Consider the following 25,496-nt stretch of genomic DNA (forward strand, 5'->3'; position numbering starts at 1 on the left):
ATAAGAAAGAAAGAAAGAAAGAAAGAAAGAAAGAAAGAAAGAAAGAAAGAAAGAAAGAAAGAAAGAAGGGAAGGAAGGAAGGAAGGAAGGAAGGAAGGAAGGAGAAAAGAAGAGAAAAGAAGGAAAGAAAGAAAAAAGAGAGAAGGAAGAAAGGGAAGGAGGAGAACAAAGAAGGGAAGAGGGAGGGAGGGAGGAAGGAAGGAAGGAAGGAAGGAAGGAGGAAGGGAGAAGGGAAGAGGTAATTTATGCCTAGAATCTATGAACCCACATAGTGGGACACCAGTCCAGCACACAGACAGTAGGTGCATCTCTATCTTATCAGGGAGGGTCTCCAATATCAAGGATCTTTAAAATTACTTGTATTAGGGCTCAGAACATGCTATCCCAAAATATACCACCTTGGAGTCACTCTCTGACTCCCCTGCCCTTTTCTTTGTGAGAGCTGGCTATAAAAAATTATTTGACTTATTTCTCTTCAAAACGGGTCGCAAGACCCTCATGTAACTGGTGTCCCACACTATCTATATCTGGAGGAAAGAAATGCTATATATAGAGGCCAACAAAGATCTTTGCTGAGTTCTCTCCAATTTATTGCCATGAGATCATACTCTTTTTGTCTAACATGTCTATCATGTCTATTTGTCTATATTTCTTCATAGCTGTCCATTTATCGTTGAACCTAAATGTAAACATAGAGAGCTTTCCCTGGTCTTTGGGCCTTCATTTTTGTAGCCCCTATGTCACATAAAATGTTAATATATTTGTTATTTTTCCTGTCTTTTGTTGTAGGGGTTCCAGCCATGCCCCCTGTGATGAGTGAGGAAAAGGTATTACTTTTTCTCTCCTACACTTGGTATCATACATTAACTACACCATATCATAAATGTTGTATAATAAATAGGTATAAGATACTAGGACACTCAAAGACGACACGTCATTCTTTCTGCCAATAATGAAAGTTTGAGAAAAGATTTGGTAGAGAAATAATAGTAAGTCTCCATGATACCAAATTTTGTTGGGCAAAATATTTTACCTGGAGAAACTAAGGCAGCAATCTCAGCAAAAACAAAGAGAGAGGAAAGTGCATGCTGTGTTTAGAAAATCTTGATGGGTGTTACAGGAGTAAGATTTTAAGAGAACACCACATTAATCAGGTAATAGATGGGAAGGAAAATTCCATGAGTTGGTGTAGTTCAATTGGAGAGCAAGGAGATGGCATCTATGAAAAAGACAAATTGCATAGACTATAAAAAATTGAGTTCATTTTTTGGTATTTACCCTAGAGAGACACTCACAGGTATACACACAGGAAGGCCTGTGGGGAATGTTTGTTTCAGTGCTGATTTTGATGACAAATGACAGGAAAGAACTTACATGTGATTTAATAAATAGTGAGAAATACTATACTAGTTAAAAATAATATCTATTTCCATGTGTCATTATGGAAAGAAATTCAACATGTGTTTTAGAGTAAAACAAGTTACAGAAAAAAATTATAGTATAATATTACTTAGGCTGAAAATATACAGTGGTTTAGATTTCCAGGTATATGTGGTACATTTATATATATTAAGTAAATAGAAAATGGACTGGACATAAAAATAAACTGTAATCTATTAATACTCAAGATAAAATCTATAATGGGTGATGACAGCGGTCAGCAGGCACTATTGCTTTATTTGCAATTTTTGATGTTTTAATGCAATGTACATAATAATTTTTAAGATTCTGATTAGAGACAGCTTCTGTAGAATTGTAACCAACTGAGAAATTTAGCTTTTGTACCAGAGGCAGAAAATAACATAGGTTTTGAAGAACGATCTTGTTAAAATATATACAAATGTCATACTTTACAAATATATTGTATTCAATCCCATTAAGTGATTGATTTTTTTAAACAGCTTTATGTTTGAAAGAGTTTTTCTAAATTCTTTATTATAATACATCTTGCATTGATGTCAATTAAAATAGATGTTTAATTCTTCAGACTCATTAGACAAGCATTTGTTGAGTATCATATTTTAAGGTCCGTGCTACTCCAAGAAGAGTAGAGAAAAAAACAGACTCTTTGAAGCACTTCTCTATGCCCTAAAGAGGTGCACACTCATATTTATTTGAATGGAATGAATGAGCCCTGGGATGAGGGGAAGTAGAATCATGAGGTAGTCTTTAAAATGTGGTTACATTATTTTACCTGAAAGGAACCACCAGTTTCCATTATATATTCATATTAAAATGTAAGGATAAATACAACTTCAAAATCCAAATAAAATAATACTAGATCATCTATATTTTTTATTGTGTACTTCTATATAATTAATAATTCTACAACTAGAAATTGTAATTCTACCATTAATCAAAATCATACCAATTTTAAAATAAAAGTGGTTACTTCCCCCAATAAAAGTCTGTCATACCTGTAAATAACCACCATTTCATGGTTTCAAAATCATCTTGGATGTTCCTATTTTTTATTGCTTGTTTTAACCAAAATAATATATGTAAATATTTTAGTTGTGACTAAAAGCAATTCCCTCTGGGAACTATGGTCAGCATCAAGTAGTAATCGGTAAGTGAGAAGGAGATCGCTTTGAAGAGCTGTTTCAACCACGGATGGAGGAAGAGTGAAACCCTCATTTTATAAGATTCTTAAGGTAACTGGAGAATTTAAATTTTAAATTAAACTAGAGTACTCTCTCTTCTAAAACTATTTTTTTTATCTTGTTGATTTTTGTTTTATTCAATTATATTACTCACTCTAAGAACAAAACAATTTGCTTTTAGGAACCACAAAAAATTCATAAACGTTCACAATCAAGTGATTACTTTTCACAAGTGAAAAACTGAGATGCCTTTCCTAAAACATATGCAACTAACATAGAAATTTTGTTTTCAAAAAAAATAATAGGAGGAAAAAATACATATGAATCCAAGAGAAAACAGGAATACAGTAAAAAGGAGTAGAGGGAAGTGGGAATATATTAATTTTTGAAGAACGATGGTATCAGTCATAAGAGCAACAGCCAACTTGTATTTAGCGCTTATTATATTCAAGACATTCACTTGTTTTATTCCTGTGAAGACAATGCTATTTTATGTTTTAAAGTGAAAGAAACAGAAGTTGAGAGAAAAGAAGTAACTGGTTAAGCCTCACATATCAAGTAAGAAAAATATATAAGCTGAGCCATTAATGATTATACCATCCTACATCTCTAATGAAATAAAGAGATAACTGGGCCTTAGTGGATCCTTCAGAACAGGGCTGCCTGGAGAAGCAAGATTTCATGCAGCCTTAGATTAAGCAGGCCAAGGACACAGCAACTTTGCAGAGACTCAATCACCTTTTACTTTTGCATTATGAATCTTACTCTTCACTGAATCGTCAAATAATGTCAGGAAATTGTTATTGATTTATATCATTAACTCCGATAAAGAGAGAACATGGTATCCATCACTGTGGGAAATTTCACAAAAGGGTCATTTCAAAATGAAATCGAAAATATGATACAATTACCCTTTAATGGGAGGCTCGAAGAAAGTAGAGCAACTTGAAATCAATGGACAGTACTCAGAAAAAGTGCCACCCTGAGATACTAAAACTGAGCGCAGCAGTTATGGGGAAAAAGAAATATTAAAATATATATATTCGTATGAAAAGCTGAACATAGCAAAGGAGCAGGCCAAGTTAAAACAGATTTGAAAAATACTATTAGCTCTTTGACCTAAATTTTTCCAAGAAAACTTTCACAAGAAATGGAGGGAATATTGAAATGTCATTTATTTGCTGTTCTTACAGAATAAACAATAAGCCTAATTCTTTGCCAGCAGGAAGAACGAATGCCCTTCCTAACTAGGGGTTCTTATTTCCTACGAAACCCAAAGCAATTCGTATTCTGTTACAATGTCTACAACTGACATCAAAAGAACCACACTGAATCAGAATTTCATGGCTAAAAGAAAACACAGAGGTCACATGATTTGATGTCTTTCTTCTTTCCAATATTTGAATTGGATTACACTGTACTGTATAAATATGTTCAGAACTTATTCGCATGTAACCAATGGCTAGACGATGACTAAAGTCACCCTTAAATGATTCAGGCTACTAAACTTAAATCCTAGCCTATTTTCAAGAAGACAAACTTTAAATATCTGAATATTTTAAAAGCTAGATTAACTATTTATAGGTATAATATCTTTTTCATTTGTTGCTGATAAAAGAACAAAGTAGAACTGTACCTAGCTAGAATCCTCATGTTTACCTTCATATCTTTAAAAATACACTTAGAGAAATGAGGTTAAAGCCAACATAATATTAGTACCTGTTTTTTTTTTTTCTGCAAAGGATACAAAATGGGATGGAGAGATACAAGAAGGAGAAAAGTGAATCTTCGTGAGCAAACTAACATTAATTATAAGCAAACAAAATATTAACATTAGTTAATCCTGAGGTATATTTGGGTATTTGGTTCTCTCTGTATTAACTATTAGTTTGAAAAATTTAATAGTAAACACACACAATACTGTTTTAAATATTACCATGTATATATCTGTGCAAGTGTATCTATTTTTATGTATTATGTGTGTATAAAATCTGGACTGATTCACAACAGAACGTCAATACAAGTCCACCGTTCCTTATCTAAAGTCTTTGGGGCCAGAGGAGTTTCGAAATTCCAATAGTTTAGAACTGAGAATGGTAACATAACGCTGCAAGTGTTTATTACATGATACCCTCTGAGAGATTGGGGGCAGCACTGTTTAATCAAACCTCTCATGAAATGAACTGCCTTAAAGCCCTCACAGTGGTTCAGGGCAGTTTGGGTTTTGCCTCTGAATTCATTTTTCAAAAGCTTATTGCTTTCCAAATTTAATTTTCTAAATTGCTGATTAGATATTACAGGGCTGTCCTAGCCTTCTTGACAGTGAAATTTCAGGGATTTGTTTTTTCTAATTTTTCTTTTACTCATCTATAGTTTTCAAAATAAATGTGTGCTGTAGCCAACTTGTAACCTAGTGGGGAGGCTAGAAGAAAGCCTTAGCTTCTCTAAGGTAAATTAAGCATGTGGGGCCTTGAAAAAACTCAGCACTGAGGCTGATTGGAAAGAAAAAGCAACACAAGGTGCTGAGCCACCAGGAGGGGGATGAAGGGAGAGGGAAGAGCAGGGCTGGGTTAGAAACTCTCACACATCCATTGCAGCCAAATCACAAAATCTAACCAAACCACTGGCCATCTACAAACTAGTGAATATGCCCCCAGATTATAAGGGATAGTCTCCATTTGCTCTCCAAAGTAAAACCTTTATTATATCCAAAAAGGAGAAAATTAAAGAGAAAACAAAAACTGCATTCACTGAAACTTTTCAGTAATTGGGATGGGTTAAAGAGAGCTTCCAGTCGTAGACAGAAATGGCATATGCTTCAACTCATATTTCTAAATTAACTACTGCTAGAAAGACATTGTGTTTTCTTTTCAATATGTCAATTAATGACAAACTATGAATGATATTCTTGGTGAGTTTCATTCTAACTAAAAGGAAACCAAATGAAAATAATTTTTATATAGAATGTAAATGCAGGAGGCAAAAGATAAAATTGTTCTGATTTCATTGTCCTGCTCCTTGAGATGGAGAATGATACCAGAACGATTCCATGACTGGCCTTTGTGTCAAATGCTTCCCAATTAAGAGCTACTAGTATTCATGATGTCTTTGTCCATTAAATATGAGAATAGAAAGATAAATTGATCTTTGAGAAGGGAATTTGGAGACCCTCAATGAGTGAAGAAGCCTTTAATGATTGAGCCTAGAGTTCTGATCAAGCAGAAATTCCCTTTTAAAACAGAGAACACTAACACTAATTGAGTGTCTACTATTTCCAGACAATATCCAAAGAATAACTACAGCAATAAAAATAGCTAAATTCTATTTAGCTATTTTTAGTTGTTTATGCCAGATTCTCTTCCATGTGCTTTACAAATATATACCATGTAATCCTCACAATAATTCTGTAAAGTAGAGAACAGTAATTGATTACAGTCAAGGCTTATTCTTCCTGCTTCCACGGAAAGGCGGTTCCCTGCAGTAACATTGCTGTTATGTACCCCTCACACTTTCTGTGAGAGGAAGAAGATTTAGCTGACAGTGATGTTAGTAGAGTAAACTGGGTGAGCTCCACTTATCCTCTTCTCCCATTCAACACTCACTATCAGCCTGTCCTCAGTAGGCATGCATTTTGATATTATCTCTGGCAAATGGTAAGAGACTTCCCCTAAAGTATGAGAGCTATATTTTTCCAGCACAGTCAGTTGTTCTCTGCGTAATTCTATTTCTTCTGAGATCAAGCATTATTTTAAGTAAGTGGCTCTACATTCTAAAGCCATCTGCTCCAAAATAGGTATTCTCTACCTGTTTAACTTCTGTATTTATCAATTTGTTCAGAAATGAGGACGAGATGAGGTGTGGTAGATATCACAGACCCTTACATCCCTGACTATTATCCTCATACCCCGCTAATGAAACTTGAACCCAAGCTGCCAGAGACCATGTTCACGGCTGCCATTTTAGCTACATTATCTTTAATATTCAGGCTCCCCTGGAGTATTGCTTTTATTGTCACTGTGGTTTTTACAGATTAGGAAATTTGACGCTAAAAGACAATATTTACGCAGTCACTTAGCAACCAATGAGCAGAGCAGAGATTAGAACTCAGACCATCTGACTCCAAACCAGTATGTTTTCCAACATATTCCACTCCATCCAATCTAGCTTCCAAACTAGCTCTTTTCAAATGTCAGTCAGAGCACTTATACAAAGGAGGGTAGAAATTAGAACACCCATTTGACAAGATACAATTACCTTCTTATTATATTTTATTAATACATAGGTGTACATATTTATGGAGTAAATGTGACATTTTGATACATGCACACAATGTGTCATGATCAAATAAAGGTCATTAGGATATCTATCACCTCACACATTTCTCATTTCTTTATGGGAACACTCCAAATATTATATCCTAAATATTTTGAAATACACAACAACTTGTTATAGTTGCACTACTGTGCTATCAAACACTAGAACGTGTTCCTTCTAACTACATTTTTAACCAATAACAAACCTCCCTTCATAACCTCCTCCTCCCGACCCACCCTTCTCAGCCTCTAGTAACCACCGTTCTCCTCTCTCCCTTCATGTGATCAACTTTTTAGCTCCCACACGAGTAAGAACCTGCCATATTTGTCTTTCTGTGCCTGGCTTATTTCACATAATATAATATCCTCAGTTCCCAAAGGTTGGTAACATTCTCTCTGTTACCAGGCAGCAGAAAATGAGGCAATAGGATTAAAATATGATTACAGCCCAAGTCATATTTTTTTCACTACATCATATAATCCGACGTCTTCACTTAGGAAAAAAAATCCTTTTAAGTTACTCTTCTCTCTGCTATCTTATTCAATTCTTATCTCCACCTTTGCTACTATTCCACAGATACATCTTGAGTACATAGTCAAAACAACGTCTCTACTCATCCCTGATTGTGTGTTTGATCTCTGAATGTGTTTGCTTCATTAATGTTGAATAAATTCATGAGCTATGTGTGTTATTTTGTTATCTGAAAGAATTAGCATTAAATAAGTGTCTTCTGCTGAGTTGCATTAATTTCTTATGTGCTTACCTGAAAAGGTAGAGTTGAGTCTTCTGCTTTTGCAATGAGATCAATTTTTGCATGGCTCCACTGAGATTCAGAAGATCTGATTGTTTTGCCTTGCATTTGCAAGTTTCCATCTAGAGATGTTCTTGTAAAAACCGAGAGATATGAATGTTGAGACAAATGATACCAAAACTGCACCTGTTGAAACATGTTTTCAATGATATGAATATTCCATTAACATGTCTCTAGTAGTTTTTCCTATTATTTGAAATATTCCTGACCTCAGGTGATCTACCTGCCTTGGCCTACCAAAGTGCTGGGATTATAGGCATGAAACCCTGTCTCTACTAATAATACAAAAAAATTAGCAGGGAGTGGTAGCATGCACCTGAAATGCCAGCTACTCGGGAGGCTGAGGCAGTAGAATCACTTGAACCTGGAAGGCGAAGGTTGCAGTGAGCCAAGATTGTAACCCAGTCATGGGCAGCACTACTGTTTCCATGAAAGTTTTCAGTATCCTGTCCTCTGGCTTCTCATAAATCTGGTAAGTACACGTTAAGATTCCAAGTTACAAATATACACACTTGACGTTTCAAACACCAAACCAAGAAAAAGTTTCCTTAAAAATTATTTTCTTAGGTTAATTTTAAAAACTGAAATTTATACTTTTTACCAATTTAGCCTCTGTGGTAGTGTTCTCAAATAACTTGGAAGCTCACAGGATACTGTTCATCAATAATTGAGTCAAGTAAGACAACATTCTTTGAGGGTAGGGAGGCTTAATCATTTTACTTCCTATTTCCCATCAATAATGACACAATCCAAAGGTTTGATGGCTTAACTACATAGTGAATAGAAAAGAGAGGATTATTCCAGGTGCTGATAGCAGTTGCCCTAACATGAAATTTGGTGCTGTTATTGATTCAACCAATATTTACTGAACACTTACTAAGTACCTGGAGCAGTGTGAGGCAAAATCTAATTCCCTAAATGTTGTCTTGATGATTGATTCTATAAAATACACCCACAAAATGTGCATTAAAACAAGTCCAGATATGCTATAGTCAAATTTTTTTGCTTCTTCTCATTATGATATAGTAGGTTCTAAGGCTGTATGTCTTAAAGAAAAACCCAATATTCAAAGATAAGGTCCCTCAAAAGTGGAATATTTCTATTTAGATTCAGTGACATTTTTTTAGGTTCATTAAAATTTCAATTCTCTTTAAAAAAATTTTTTTCCCATTCATCATTGTGCTTTTATACTGATACATGAACAGATACTAGTGTATATGTAGGCAAGCCATGTATTTCACTGTTGGGACCCAATTCCAGTGATGAATGTTGACTGAAAAAAAAAGTTTTAAATGATTTTTTTTTAAAATTGTTCATTTGAACACATCAAGCATTCTGTTTGGTACACATTTTTATCAATGTCTACTTAATTGTCACCACCTAATTTTAAAATTCTGATTGTTTATTTCATTTTAGATTTTATTACTATGTTTACTTTAATTCACACCTTGACAGGTAAGTTAGAAACAAAAATAATGGAAGTGTTTAATTAAATTCCATGGAAAGAGAGAATTCATGTTTCTCTACTGCAATTAAATTTAAGGTCCCTGATATCAGTTTCTCTATGTCCCAAGCTTGTAAATATGCAAAACAGAGCTTTAAACCTAGTTGTACAAGAGATGTGCATGTCCCATCAGAATTTCAAGCCATCAAACTGTCACTCAGTACGTCACCAGTGTGAAGTTTTTTTAATAGTGTATTAAGTATAAATGCCAATGGGATCCATTGTCAATGGAATAAGAGCTCAGAACTTATATTTAATTTACTTTTTTACAGAATTTGCATTCTTAAGTTATTAAATACCAAGGAATGTTCCATTATCTTTTCAATTTTTGAGAGTGAAATCAATGAACAAAAGTTATTGATACAACCCACAATTTTTTCTTAATTCTTTTTTTTTTTTACTTATGTTTTAGTTTCAGGGGTACATGTGAAGGTTTATTACATAGGTAAACGTGTCATGGGGGCTTGTTGCACAGATTATTTAGTCACCCAGGTACGAATCCTAGTACCCAATAGTTATCTTTTCTGCTCCTCTCCCTCCTCTACCCTTCCCCCTGAAGTAGACACCACTGTGTTTTTTCCTTCTTTGCGTTTGTAAGTTCTCATCATTTAGTTCACATTTGTAAGTGAGAATATGGGGTATTTGGTTTTCTCTTCCTGTGTTAGTTTGCTAAGGATAATGGCCTCCACCTCCATTCATGTTTCCACAAAAGATATGATCTTGTTCTTTTTTTATGGCTGCATGTTCCATAGTACTATGTACTATGTACTATGTAATAAACCATAGTACATAGTACATATATCCACTTTTCCTTTATCCAATCTGTCACTGACGGGCATCTAGGTTGATTCCATGTCCCTGTTATTATAAATAGTGCCACAGTGACCATTCGAGTGTATGTGTCTTTATGACAGAATGATGTCTTTTTTTTTTTTTTTTTTTGGACAGGGTTTCACTCTAGTTGTCCAGAAATGCAGTGGCGTGATCACGGCTCACTGTAGCCTCAACCTCCCGACCTCAGATGATTCTCCCACCTCAGCCTTCTGAGTAATTGGGACTACAGGCATGTACCACCATACCCGGCTAATTTTTTAAATTTTTAATAGAGAAGAGGGTTTCACCATGTTGCCCAGTCTGGTCATGAACTCCTGGACTCAAGCAATCCACCCACCTCAACTTCCCAAAGTGCTGGGATTACAGGCATGAGCCACTGTCCCTGACCTACAGTAGAATGATTTCTATTACTCTGTGTATATACACCCAGTAATGGGATTGCTGGGTGGAGCAGCCATTCTGCTTTCAGCTCTTTGAGCAGCTGCCATGGTTGAACTAATCTACACTCCCATCCACAGTATATAAGCATTCCTTTTTCTCTACGACCTTGCAAGCATGTTATCTTTTGACTTTTTAATAATGGCCATTCTGACTGGTGTGAGATGATATCTCATTGTCGTTTTGATGTGAATTTCTTTAATGATCAATTTTAAGTTATTGATACAAGCTGTGATTTCACATAAGCACTACTCAAGCGCACAAACTCTGTGGCTCTCAACCCAGTACACGCCAATAGCAGAATATTAAACCATAAACTCCAAGTCGTAAAATGTGTCATGAATTCCTCACAGAACCTGTAATAGTAATTTGTATTTTCTAGGTATTCAGTTAATATGTATTTTTAAGAAAGAAGAAGAAATAAATGAGTGGACTGTTAGCATCGGTGCTTAGGTAAATGCCTATAAACATTCACAAGTATACACAGAAAGAAAGTGGCGGGGGGAAGAGGGAAGAAAGAGAATGCATTGTATGTCAAAATAATTATACACTTTTAATAAGGCATTAAGGGTCCTTAGGGACCTCTGAGTCTTCAGGAAGAAGAGTGGTAAAAGAAAATGAACATTTAATTATAATTAACATAATTATAAAAGTGTGAAAATAGTGTAGCCATTAAATGTAAATTAACTAAAATTAAACAAAGTGAAAAATTCATTTTCTTACTATATACTTAACATAGGGGAGATTTTCCATTATTCCAGAATGTTGCATTAAACAGATCTGCAAAGCATGTAAGTGAAAATTACACCAAACATTCAAAATTTGTTTACTACTTGATCATTTTTAAGGAATATTTTCAGGATGCATGCCAGATTCATTCAAAATCAGTTGAATAAAACGTTAATAAAAAGGGCTTGCTTTTACTTTTCTTGGGTCTTTACTAAGGCAGATTTTATTTAAAGTATGACTATTCAAGACTTTGAATCACTGCATTCAAGACAATTTCATGCAGTTAACCTTCCCAACAAAGCAGTTCTTTTTGAAGACTGAAGACAAAAATGAAAGCTCCAATTATTTTAAATTATATTCTTAGATTTTAAATTATTTCTATTAAAATATATATATATAAAATTATATATATATATAATATACATATACGTATTAAAGCATACATTTTCTAACAAAGGAGAATGCATCTGGTGATTTATACCAGTTACTGCATATGGGTATCTAAGCTGGAGAGGGGGTGATAGTCTTGGTTCCATTGGCTCTCGGGTCAGAGCAGTTCCTCTGGGGTATTGGGCTCTCTGATACTTCATTCTGGGACACTCAAGGTCATGATTCAGAAGTTTAAAATGGTTTCTTCCTTATTTCTTTGTTTTCTTTTTTCTTTTTTTTTTTTTTTTTTGATCTGTCTCCTGGTGTAATTCTCCCCTTTAAATTTTCTGCCAATTTTCACAATTATCCTATGGCCTTTGTCCAATCTCTTCTCAATCTCAGAGCTCCTTGGTCAGCTCTTCATGTCCATTCTTAATTTTATTCCAAACCCTCAGCTACCTTTGCCTTCTCTGCATCCCATAAGGCCCTTTACATCTTCCTCAGTCTGCTTATTGCCACACTTGCTGCACCTTTATAAGATCTAGAATACAAAGATACAGAAGAATAATAGCCAAAAAAAAGCAAAATAAACAAATAACAGAAAAGAAAAAAAGCTATCTATAGCTCCTCAAAATTCATGTGAGAATATTATTATTATATTATAATATTACAAGGGAATATATTCTGACTAGTGTCAATATTATAATAATTATATATTTATTATATAATATAGAATTACATTATACTTATATATAATCCATTATTATATTAAACCTTCTAATGTATAATATTATATGATGATAATTATTATTATAAAGAGCTGATCATTCATCACATACATAAACACACAGGCAAACACACGCATCCCTCACTATGACCATAGTGATTTGTATGGCTTCTAGTCAATTATGCTTTTTCCTGGGCATTCTTCTCCTGAACATGCTTAAGTTCAGGTTTAGAATCTTCTGTAATAACCTACCCTGGGCTAGCATAAGCGACTCCATTTTAGCTGTAAACTCCAACCTGGCTTCTCCCTCCTTACCACAGCTCCTTTGGGTGCATAACTGGATCATGCCGCACTTAGAAGCATTGAAGCGTACTGTTCTTAACACTTGTAACCACTGTAACCATATCCTACTTGGCATACCTCCCCGCTGCTATTGTAAGAAAAAAGTTTCCCTTTGATCGTTGTGTAGAAGGAGCCTGATCGCTCCACTTCTTGGATCACCTGTGCCCACAGCTCCTTTCTCTAACCTGCTTTTCGGCTTCTGTAAAATTCCACTTCAGCTAGGTACTCCCCTCCCCTACCTAAATCAAGATATAAAAGATAATCAGGCCCCTTCCTAAGGGCAGAGAGAATTTTGAGCATTAGCCGTCTCTCTCCGTCGCCGGCAAATCAATAAAGGACTCTTAATTTGGAACTCAGTGTGTGGTGCATTCCATCTAACTCACTCAGTTACAACACTTCAATAAAGCAGAATCTGTTTGTCTAGTTTAAATGATTAATCCGCATGTGCTTTGATATACAGAGAGGAGAGAGCACCTGCTCACCCTTTCCTCCGTAGACTGTTGCTTCCTCTAGAATCCATCAGATATTCTAACACTGATCCTTGGATTAAACACAAAAACCAGGGAATGGAGCACAACTGCACTGTTCTAGGACACGCTCCAAAATTACTGTTTTTCTAAATTGTTCTTTGACTCGAGTTCATTGTCCTACTTTGGGGACATTGTAAGGCATGGCCTTTCAAAACTCTTTGAGAGAGCTTTGTAAGTAGAGTATTGTTATTCTACTGGACTCACCCTCTTGTAGCTTGTAGCATTTTACACCGAGTCACTGTCAGTATCCCTCACTAAACCAAATTTTGTTAGAGCAAGCATGTATTTAGGTTGTTGCTATCATATTCCCCCCATCTAGGACTGTGATCAGCACAGAGCAGGCAAGCAATATATGTGTGTTGAATCACAGGTAGAATGTTTACTTTGGTATCGTTGCAAGCACTCAGGGAAGAAGTCTCAGAAGAAATATTTTTAGTTTTGTTTCTTTTTTACTTAACGTGAATCTGAACCACATGTGGCCCTCTCTGCATTGGAAGACTCAAATGTATAGGCTGGCCCTAATAAACTTTGCTTTGGGAACCAACCCATCTCTGCTTTCATATATCTTTGTCCTCATTTTCTCATTCATATTCGTAAAACAATCTATGAACTATCCTATACTGAAGGAATATTAATGTAATTGCAAAACAAGTTGGAGAATTAAAAACAAAAGAAATGCCAAAAGATGAACATACAAACTAAATTTGAAAGCAAAACTTCGTATCATCCATCTTCCTGTATTTAATTGCAAAGTCCTAAAAGTAAGAGATTATATTGCTAAGATAGTAACTCAAATATGGTAACTCAGAAAATATTGGTGCCCACATTAATCCCCTTCATATGTTACATTTCCTAATTAAGTGTAAACACTAACAGCATTCAACACCAATGAGATAAGGTGGCTTTGGGCTTCCTCGTGTTCTGTTTGCCCTATCTCATATTTCAAAGAAAAATGCCAATTTTCCACCAGCAGCTGAAGGAACTTTTGAAGCACAAATTAAAGTCTGCATCTTGAACAATGATTAGTTGCAGGAACAACTGTCCATGCTGATGCCATGTGTTGGCCACATATAAAGTACAAGGTAATCCATGCAAAATGGCCCTAAAATTGTGCTGTTAGAAACGGCAACTCACAAGACAGCTCATGTTTATTTAAAGTGCCTTCAAAAAAAAAAAAAATCTTAACTGTGTTAGCCTGATAGGATTTTGTAGGGGAAAAAATCATCTAATTTCAGAAAATGAAGGCTTTAATTGTATCAAAGTACCCCACACTGATCATCTCACTGACTGACTACTGCCTTATAATGAAGGACATTGGTTCCACGAAAGCACTATTATCAATACTTTCCAATTTGGAGGATTAGCTAGATTTTCCAATTACCCAAGAAAGTAATAATTTGTTTTGTTTGCTTATTCTGTAACTTTTATGAAAGAAAATATCACATGTTGTCACAAACTTATTTTTAAAAAGTCATATTATAGTCTTTTTTTTTTGTCCTTTTTTTTTTTTGAGACAGAGTTTCGCTCTTGTTACCCAGGAATGGAGTGCAATGGCCCGATCTCAGTTCACTACAACCTCCGCCTCCTGGGTTCAGGCAATTCTCCTGCCTCAGCCTCCTGAGTAGCTGGGACTACAGGCACGCGCCACCATGCCCAGCTAATTTTTGTATTTTTAGTTATAGTCTTAAAAAAAATCCTGAGAGAGAGCCTTAGCTATGTTTATCATGGACGATCAATAACATTCTACAGTTTACTCCTACTTCCTAAACTGGAAAGCATTATAAAGTAACCCAAAGATCCTTCCTGCTAACTCAAAGACTCCTAAAATTCAAGCACATAGAGAAAAGTGTGAAAAACAAATACCTCTTCTGGCAGTCTGTAGTGGCTCCTTTAAACAGTCTCAGTTTTTCAAAAAACAAGGCAAACCGTTAAGTCAGTATCCATAGCCCTCAGAGATTGAAGCCTTGGTTTTGAGATAAACTAGCAAGCACCTGAAGCGTCCATGTCAGCATTTTCATTGAGACCCCACCTAAATAACACCCACAATCCCAACTAAGTTACAAATTTAAGCAAAAATTAAGCATCCTCAAGTGGAAGCAATGATAAACTAAAACTCAATCCTGGTGACCACCAATCAATGGCTATCAGCAAGCATACAATGATGGGAAATGTAGATCAGCTTTTAAAATCACATACACAGATATGATTTCTCAGTGACTTTTGGTGAGTCATAGGAATCTCTAATACGTTCTTAATTTCTTCAAATTTCTGTAAAGGAGGCAGAATTAACACATCGTACTCCTTTACATTCAATTTCTTCTGTATATCTAACATCGGTGATCTCATCACATTGATGTATGACCTTGAATTAAATCTAAGTTAGCTTGTACTTTTAAAGAGCAAGTGCTTCTGGAGTTTCCGCTTCCACCTTCTAAAAAAAACCTCTATATCTATCTTTGTCTTTTTCTGTCTATCTTATAGGGTTTAACTAAAATAAAGAGGTGGGATTGGGTAAAAGGCATTGGGATAAAGTAGAAATAGAGACCCGACAGTTGTAATTCTAATTCTCCCAAAGAAATGGGAAGAAAAACAAAAGAAAAAGAAGAAATTAGGACATCACTATTGAGAACTCAGGGCACTTCTACTGACTGAAAGTTTAATTAGGTTTATACCTCTGAATAATGTATCATTCATCACGAGGGATGCCAAAGTAAACTGCTCTAATACTACGCTTCTATGCAATGAATTTACTGTGCGGTAGTATCCATCTCTTCATTATTTTCTGATAAGTAAAGACCAAAAAATGAGCTGAAATCCTAATGGCTGAGAGGCATGTTGGGCCTTTCAAAAGGACTGAAAACAAGGCAAGCTGATTACAGACACCCAATTTAGATGTCACTTTCATGGAAAGCAAAGGAATTATGTTTCCTCAATTAAGATTATATTTGGTACGTATATACCAAAGGAATTATGTTTCCTGAATTAACATTATATTTGGTACATATATACCAAAGGAATTGTTTCCTGAATTAACATTATATTTGTTACATATATACCGAAGTCTGGTACAAATATTGTTTACCTCCTATGTACCAAATATCTTGCCAGGTGCTTTATCTAATCACATTTTAATCCTTGACATTAATCCATACAGTTGTATCTGCTTCCAGTATAAATGCTGACTTTTAATTCATACAATTATGTTATGTTTCTGGTGTAGACACTGAGTCTGAAAAGGAACATACAATTTGTCTGTACCACAATTAGAAAGAGGCAAAAAAGACTTGAACCAAATCTGACTAGTCTATCCTCTCTAATATGTTGGTTTGTGTTTACCTGGCACCAGAGGATTCATTAAAAAAAAAAGAAAGAAATTTCAGTAAATGTAATAATTTTTTCTGTATACATTTATCTTTACTCATCCATTTGTCTTTCTTTCAACAAACACTTATTAACTCATTTTATTTTTCTCAATCAACATTGTTGGCCAAAGGTTTTGGCAACATTTATCCACAGATTTAGATTATTGAAATGACTGGGTGAAAAGAATATAAAATAACAGAAAGCTTCTGTAATAGCCCTCAAAAAGAATGGTGCCAATTACATGTTACAAATGGTCTTCTAGAAGGACATGGCATTTCATGTTGAAATAGCACATATAAATCTCTTAATTCATCATTAAAGTGATAATAAAAAATGGCAGGCATTTACTGGCAGAGTAACACAAGCCTAGCGATTTACAACCACAGAATGGCCAATGGGAATTCAGAACAGCGGATTACCTGACATGGAGTAGAAGCAGTGAGCAATTTTGTAAGAACAGGACTTCCAAGCTTAGCCACCCCAGGGGATTGCTGTGCCTCCAAATAAATAAAAGATCCTGCAAAAACAAAGGGAAAGTCATGGATGCAAGTTCTCTTGCACACTTAGCTGTTCTTTGCTCCACAATCTTATCTTTGTACACGTTAAACTATCCTTTAGATAAAGAAAATTACATTTTTACATATTTACTATTATGGTTTGTAGATAACCAATGGCATTTATACATGAATAACATTAAATACCTAAAATGACAGTTAATCTATTAAAAACAAACTCTTGATTCAAATCACCTAACCGAACATTTTTATTGGCTTCACTCATATCATAGAGTTTGACATCAAATTAAATGAAGCTTCTAAGCTGACAATTAAGATATTCATTCAACATGCCCTTAATGAATTCTCAGGAGAGCTTTATTTTTTAGTTTCTTCACAAAGTACTGAGGGATATCAGCCTATAGAATGGATTTTGGTTTTTCCTGGGGCTCACATGTTTGACATTGTTGTCTGTGCTAGAGGGGTTGAAAGCTTAATTAAAGATCTAATCTGAACATTAACAAAATAACTGCTTTTAGATTTTAACTACTGCGGATGTGCTTATGGCAAATGTGCCAGGGATAACATCTCTCAGCAGCTTAAAAGATCACACGTTCGGAGTTGCTGTCTAGGGTAGCTTCAGTGAATATTGAAGACTTACAAGGAAGGCTATACCCAACAATGCCAAGGTCTGATCCTGCCCTTTGATAATCATAGTGAAGGGCAATTTGGAAACCCAATTATTCTCATTGGAAAATATCGTATTCAGAGAGTGAATTTCCTAGATACAAGTCAATGCCAACTGCACAGAAAGGAAAGGATTTAGGATTAGAATGTATGATTTTTTTTTTTTTTTTGTAAGAGAGAGTCTCACACTGTTGCCCAAGCTGGAGTGCAATGGCTCAATCTTGGCTCACTGCAACCTCCACATCCCAGGTTCAAGCAGTTCTCCTGCCGCAGCCTCCTGAGTAGGTGGGATTACAGGTGCTTGCCACCAAGGCGAGCTGATTTTTTGTATTTTTAGTAGAGATGAGGTTTTACTATGTTGGCCAGGCTGGTCTTGAACTCTTGACCTTGTGATTTGCCCACCTCAGCCTCCCAAAGTGCTGGGATTATAGGCGTGAGTCACTGTGCCCGACCAGAATGTATGATTTCATAGACTCCATCACATATTTAACCAAACAACCGGGGCTGTGAATCAGCAATGTCATCTTTGAGTAGGAAAAATGAAACCCAGTTTATATTGTTTTAAAATGGCAAAAAACAACTTGGAAAGATAAAGATTACTATTCCCAAATTTCAGACTACAGGTAATGGAAACAGTGTATGAAGCAAGTTCATTAAATTCTTTATGCTTCTTCTAGAAAAAAAAGCAAGACTAGGAAAAGGTGATTTTGAAAAATTCTTCCACCTAAACATCTTCAGATTTAAGTAAAACTCAACTGAATATTTTTAAAAGGACAACCAAAATTCTAAAAAAAAGAGCCGATATTCAAAGACCTTACTCCAGCAGTCATTTAAAAGAATATACACTATTTCAAACAAGCAGTTAATGAAGGTGAGAACACATACACATTGAGAGTCCAAATTCCAAAAGAAGCAAAAGGCCTGAATAAATCATTTAGACAACAAAAGTAACTGAATAAGTAATGAAAAGAAAACCTACCAAGAAATGTATGGTCCGGCAGCTGAGTTAAATTTAATACTCTTTTCTTTCTTTCTTCTTTTTTATCTGAGAAAGGTTCTAGCTCTGTCACCCAGGCTGGAGTGCAGTAGCATGATTATGGCTCACTGCTTCCTGGAATTCCTGGGTTCAAACAATCCTTCAGTTTTAGCCTCCCACTGGGACTACAGGAGCATACTGCCACATACAGCTAACTTTAAAATTTTTTATAAGTAAGGACACTGTGTTGAACTCCTGGCCTCAAGCAACCCTCATGTCTTGGCCCTAAAACTACTGGGATTTCAGGCATGAGCCACTGCACTTGGCTCCATATTTAATTAAAAAAAAAAAAAAAAAGAAAAACATTTGCAACATTATTCGAGGGACCTTAGATCTTAGAAAAATATGGAGAACTCCCTGATTCATTTTAGGTTGCCAGAGTACCTTTAATTTTTAATAAAACTGATGAAATTAGGACAAAATTTAAAAATCTATAGAGCAATCTCACTCATGAGCATAGAAACAAATATTCTAATCAAAACTATATCGAATAAATTTGAAATTGTGATCCAAAAATAGTGTGTCTTAATTAATCCGAGGCTTCCAAGAATGGAGTTTTGGTTTAATGTAGGAACTCGGTCACCATATTCAGTGACATCAACAAATGAAAGTGTCAAGTCATAGAATCCTATCTAAATGTTGAAAAGACTACGAAAATCTAGGGAACAATTTCAAAGTCACAAATCTTAATAAAATAATAAAGAAATAATTAAATAAAGACTAGTGAGCAACCCCAAAATAAATAGGATTCTAACTGGCAAATGATATTACTTAAAATGAGAATGACATAATACATTTCTACAATAACTATCAATTAGAGGTAATATTAGATAACATTTATTATCTTAGACTAATATTATCTTAAAGGTCTAGTGAATGCAGAAGTCAAGGAAATAAAATATTGAGTAGAAATTATAGAAAAATAGAAGTTCTTATGTTTTACCAACAATATAATTGTAAAAATAAAAACACAAAGTATTCTATTTTTTTATAATTATAATAACATTTAGACAATTTGGTAAGCTAAATGGAAACAGATATATTATAAAATTATTTCCCTTAACATTAGCAGTAAGTTTCTAGATAGAGAAACAGCAAGAAATGTCCAACTCCTGGTAACAAAATTAATTTTTTTTAATGTAGGAATAAATTTAACAAACAAGGGACATGATTTATATGAAGAACATTATAAACTTTGTGAAAGACTACAAACTCTCTGGTTGATGAAAAAAGATAACATGTTTCTAGATGGAAAGATAATAGAATTAATATATGAAATTACTGATAATTGATTTGAAAGCTACATGCTACCCTATGATACTTTTAACCAAATATTTGGAAAATTGATAATATTATCTTAAAACGGTATGTGCAGATAAGGGGTATAGACAGGCTAAGCTCTGACCACAGACCCAGGGACTTCTAGGACTATCTAGGTCTCTTGATTTATCTTTTTATAAGCCTGCTCTAAACAATGAGCTAAGTTAGAGAAATATGGAATTTACCAATTTAATTCCGGGTAATGCCAAGGAGTTCACTTCTGGTAATCAGACTTGTTTATGGTAAACCTCTTACACATCCGCATACCCCAAAGGGGTTATGCAATCAGCACAATATAAAAATTAAAGGATGGAGTGAAGAGTCTCCCTGTGTTAAAGTGTTCACATCTGTCTTGATCTCATCTTTTGTAAAACTTGCACAATTTTTAATGCAATGGCCTAGAAGTAACACCTTACATGCTTTGAGAATGTTAGAGACTAGTCTCTATAATAAATACAAATGCAAAAGTTATAAACAAGCATTGCTGTATAAAGAAATAAATAATATATAAAATAAAATAAAACTATTCCAATGAGGTTTGGTTCAGGAATGCAAGATGGGTTTAATATTTAAAAAATCAATGTGCATTATAGACAAAAAAGATAATCTGATAAATGATCACATAGATACTGAAAAAAATCTGAAAAATTTTAACATACATTTATTATTAATTAAAAGGCACGCTCTGAATAGAAGGTAACATTCTTAAATGATAAAGAATACAATTTTTCAGTAAGCATGGCACCTAAGATTCAACTATTGACAGTTTTCCTCTGAGACACAAATAAGACAAGTCTAGCAGCTATTGCCAGTTCTATTCAAGACATTCTAGAAATTCTACCCAGTACATAAAACAACAAAAGGAAAATAGAAGTCTTAAGATTTAGAAAAAAGGAATTTAAATCGTCATTATTTGCAGACAAAATAAATGTGACCCTAGAAAATAAAATATATAAGTTCTCAGCTGTGATAAATAAAATTAGCAAGGCCACTGGATGTAAGATAAATGCATTTTATATGTCAGCAATTATCAAAATAAGTTTTTTTAAAGTAACATTTATAATAGCTACAAAAGCCTAGGAAAATATTAGCAAAAAAATTTTTAAAATCTTTACAATGAAAGCTGTAAAATATCATTTAGTAAAATTAAAGAACCTAAATTGAAACATTGAAAACATTTAAAAAATATTTTTCAGTGAAATACAAATAACTATTACATATGAGAAATCATTATATACCCATTAATCGGAATTTTTTTTTAAAGAGAATTGTAATGCTTCTTGCTGGTAGAAAAACAGAAAAAAGTACTCCCATTTTGCCACTGAAAACTGAAGTACTATAGTTTTAGGGGAAAGAAATCTATCTTTATGGAAAGCATAAATACAAATCTTGCTTTACAAATATAGAAGTCGCACTCCTAGTTATCTATTGAATAAAATTAAAAGTATCCTACATGAGGAAATGGTGCAAGAATAAATTCACAGCATTGTCATGGTACTGATGTCACTGGTTAGGGGAAAGGCTAGATACATTATGGTGTACCCAAAACAAATAAATTAAGCTAAATAAACAAACATGAATTAAACTTCTCATTCCAGGTAAGATTGTCACAGACAAGATTCTATCTTCTGTCTTAAACTAGCAAGAAGAAAAAAGCATATTTAACATGAATTTTCAAATACAGGATGATGGGAATGTAGGATAGTGACACATCACAGGAGAGTGATCTCTGAGAGAGAAGAAACAAATGAGTTAAGTCCTGTAATTACCACAGCTTACTGCCTAGACAGTTTCCAGGTGCCCGTGCAGAGGGAAACACAGGAGTATGGTGGTCTCCTCGAATTTAACCAGAGTCAGTGCTTTGTGGAGACCCACATGGCTAGATTGGTAAGACAGAGTCCCAGCTGCCCCTTTCAGGTACTGGAGTTTTCTCTTCAGCTGTGAAGACAGCAAATTCCAGAGATCTGCAGGCAGTCCCACCTAAATCGCTAGGTGAGGATCAATTAGTTGGATTGCAGAAAACTACCTTGAGTCTGGGGGTATAAATACCTGAAATGGATAGCTGGAGTATTTCTCGAAGGTCACAGAAAGTCAGGAATGGTAGGATTCTCTCATCAACCAGAGTACAAAAAATAGACACTGGCATTGGATAGAGAACTCAAACCAAAGAAACACTTATGCCCAGACAAAAACACATATGCAAAGTGCTTTTACTTATATTCAACAATATTTGGAAACAATCCAAATGTCCTGCAGCTGGTTAGTGTATAAATGAAGTGCTGTTCATCTACACAGTGGACCCCGCTACTCAGCAGAGGAAAAGGAAGGAACTGCGGCTGAAGCCAGCGACATGGATGAGCCTCAAGTCCTTTATGCTAACTGAAAGAGGCCAGAATCAAAATGCTACATATGGTATGATTCCATTTTCAAGACTTTCTGGAATAGCCAATACAGTAGGGATAGAAATCAGATCATTCGGTGTCAGTGGTTGGAGGCGGGAGAATTACTGAGTACAAAATGGCACAGAAGAATGTGTGGGGCAGGAATGAAGTTGTTTTATATATTCGTATTTGTGATGGTTACACAATCGTATATGTTGGCTGGAACTCAGTGAACTGTACACTAAAATGGTTGAATTTTACTACATTTAACCTATACTGCATCATAAAAAATGAAAAAAAAGTAGATAGTATTTGATGACTCGGAGCAATTGCCATAAGCTATCTTTACTAACAAGATAGGGACAATAGTTACAAAATAATATATTTCTTATAAAATAAACTACCACAGAAACACAAATAATCTTAAATACGTATGTATCTACTATGCATATATCTGTCTGTGACTATATAACCATAGCTAAAAGTGGAAGATAATTAAAATGAGTTGCCTATTTCAATGGAAATTTAACAGAGTAACTGGGAATGGGAAGGTAGAAACCAAGCAAAAGAGGAAGGTAGGAAATCCGAGACTTAATTACACATATATACACAAAAAACTACATAATGTCAACATATCCAGCCTGGCCAACATGGTGAAACCTCCAACTCTAGTAAAAATACAAAAACAAAAAAATTAACCGGGTGTGATAGTGTGCGCTGGTAGTCTCAGCTACTTGGGAGGCGAAGGCAGGAGAAATGCTTGAACCTGGGAGGTGGAGTCTGCAGTGAGCATAGATCACACTACTGCACTCCAGCCTGGGCAACTGAGTGAGACTGTCTCAAATAAACAAATAGTTTTAAAAGCTGTAATCTATATGTTTAAAGCTCTAAGAACAAAATGAACTAGAACTCCACTTTCTTAAATATCAGAACTATTAGGCTGCCTCTAACTCTCTCAGAAATTTCCATTTCACTTTCCTTTCTCTTCCTGTTCCTTTTTTTTTCCTCCTCTTCTGCACTTGTAACTTAAAACCACTACTGATTCTCTTTAAAGTTTGATAACAGCAATCATGGGTAAAGAGATGTTGTCCGTTATCCAGATATATATATATATTTGGTCCTTTCTAAAATGAGAAAGAGTGTGTTTCTGTTCATCACACTCTGGGTAAGATCAGCTAGCTACCCTAGTTTTATCAGTCATATTGTTCTATTTCACTCTTCATCTCACTGGAAAAGAAGAATGGGTCTTTCCTCATTTAACACAGGGGGTCTATTATAATCTTTTTAATGCAAATCACAATTACATAGTAATTATAAGATGGCAAGAGTCTGAAGGTGAATCATAAGCATATTTTCTAATTGTCCTATCTGGTGTTATTCCTAGTCTTATTAGAATGAACAACAAATACCTACTAATGCTTATGGAGCTCTCACTATATGAGAAAGCTTCACAGGTGTTATTTCATTTAATCCTCAGGAGAACTCTACAGGCAAGTTATTCTCTATTTTCTATCTAATAAAACTGAAGTACGCTGCTATTTAGACACAGGTGCAGCATCAACCAGCACAATCCTGGGCAGCCCATGCTCTTCCCTAACTAGTTATGGTAGCGCCTACATCAGACCACCATGACACAGCATCATCCATTTGGGAATCACTGCCTAGGCTCAGGGCTTCATCATCTCTCACTGGTATTTCTTCACCACATCCATGTTTTTTCAATCCAGCCTTTCATCCTCTCCATTCCCCCCATCTCAGCCAGAACAGCCCTTTAAAACAAATTTGATTGGTCACATGTTTTAATATGACTACCTGGGTCACCATCATCCTGCAGACACATTTTCAATTCCTCAGCACTCTCTAGAGTCCCTTCCTTCCTCTCCTGTTTCATCATTTCTGTTCTTCCTGTCTAATCACACACGTCTTTCATCCAAAGTGACTCACCTCTCTGCCCTCTTTTGGGATTCTTTCCTCTAAATAGGACACAATCCCTGCCACCTCTCTGGTTCTGCTTTCTCTCCATATTTCATTACTTATGGCTTTCTGACTGCTTTTCATTTCTCTTCAGTACTCAGTTCGGGAGTCATCTCTTTCAGTAAAGCATCTCAAATCCATCTAAGTCACCCTCCATCCCTCTTAAAGCATTCATCAGAACCGATTGCAATTCCTTGCTTATCTACTTCAGCTACTAGACTCAGACCACCTCAAGGGCAGGGATCATTGGCATCCATCTTTGTGCATCCAAGTATTACTATATATGCTATATATTTAATAATTGGCTTGAACAGAGAAAAAGAAGCAAAACATTCCATGAGTTTAGAGAAACTGTGCTGTTAATATATAGTTCCAATGATTTATAGTCCCTTTTCTATTTTAAAATTTAAACTTAATATAGTCTGCCACAAAATGTTAAAGAAATGAGTCATGGCACAAAAGCAAAAATTAAGAACTTGTTAAACAATGAACTAGATTTATGGCTGTAGCCAACAAATGAATGATTCAATTCTCCCACCCCATCCCCCAGCACCATCACCCACTACCACCAACCTCAATCTCTAACGGATGTAATTAAAAATATGATCAACATTTATTTTTGGTATAATTCCTTGGAAGTCTGAAAGAAGAAAGAAATAGGATAATGTTCAGTGAGGCTGAAAGATGATCTACAGTATAAGTGCAGTTGTGCTATCATAAGGTTGGTCAGGTGTGGTGGCTCACTCTTGTAATCCCAGCACTTTGGGAGACCAAGGTAAGAGGATTGCTTGAGGCCAGGAATTCAAGGTCAACCTGGGGAACATGGGGAGACACTGTCTTTACTTAAAACACATACATTTAAAAAGTAATGTTAATGTGATGCTAACATCTATGGCGAATGACATCGGATGATAAATGTAAACAAAACAAAAGAAAAAAGAGAATAAATCCTTTCTGTTTTATTGGAGTTTCACAGGTGCTTATTGGAATACCACAGGTAGTTATGGTTCCTCTATTTCAAGAGAATATATAAACACTGG

At 35.1% G+C, this 25,496-nt stretch overlaps 1 protein-coding gene across 1 annotated transcript in view; it reads right to left on the bottom strand.

Annotated features, from left to right (window-relative positions):
- The window catches only part of MALRD1 (MAM and LDL receptor class A domain containing 1), a 576,163-nt gene that overhangs the window by 467,322 nt on the left and 83,345 nt on the right, over window positions 1-25,496 (bottom strand). The window contains exons 13-14 of the mRNA XM_032244079.1: window positions 16,984-17,081; window positions 7,681-7,854 (exon numbers count right to left, since the gene is read on the bottom strand). Of these exons, the coding sequence (XP_032099970.1) occupies window positions 7,681-7,854; window positions 16,984-17,081 (272 nt within the window). The remainder of the gene's footprint in view (window positions 1-7,680; window positions 7,855-16,983; window positions 17,082-25,496) is intronic.

Source organism: Sapajus apella, unplaced genomic scaffold, assembly GCF_009761245.1.
Source record: "Sapajus apella isolate SASKATOON/1434 unplaced genomic scaffold, GSC_monkey_1.0 scaffold53, whole genome shotgun sequence".
NCBI lineage: Eukaryota > Metazoa > Chordata > Mammalia > Primates > Cebidae > Sapajus > Sapajus apella.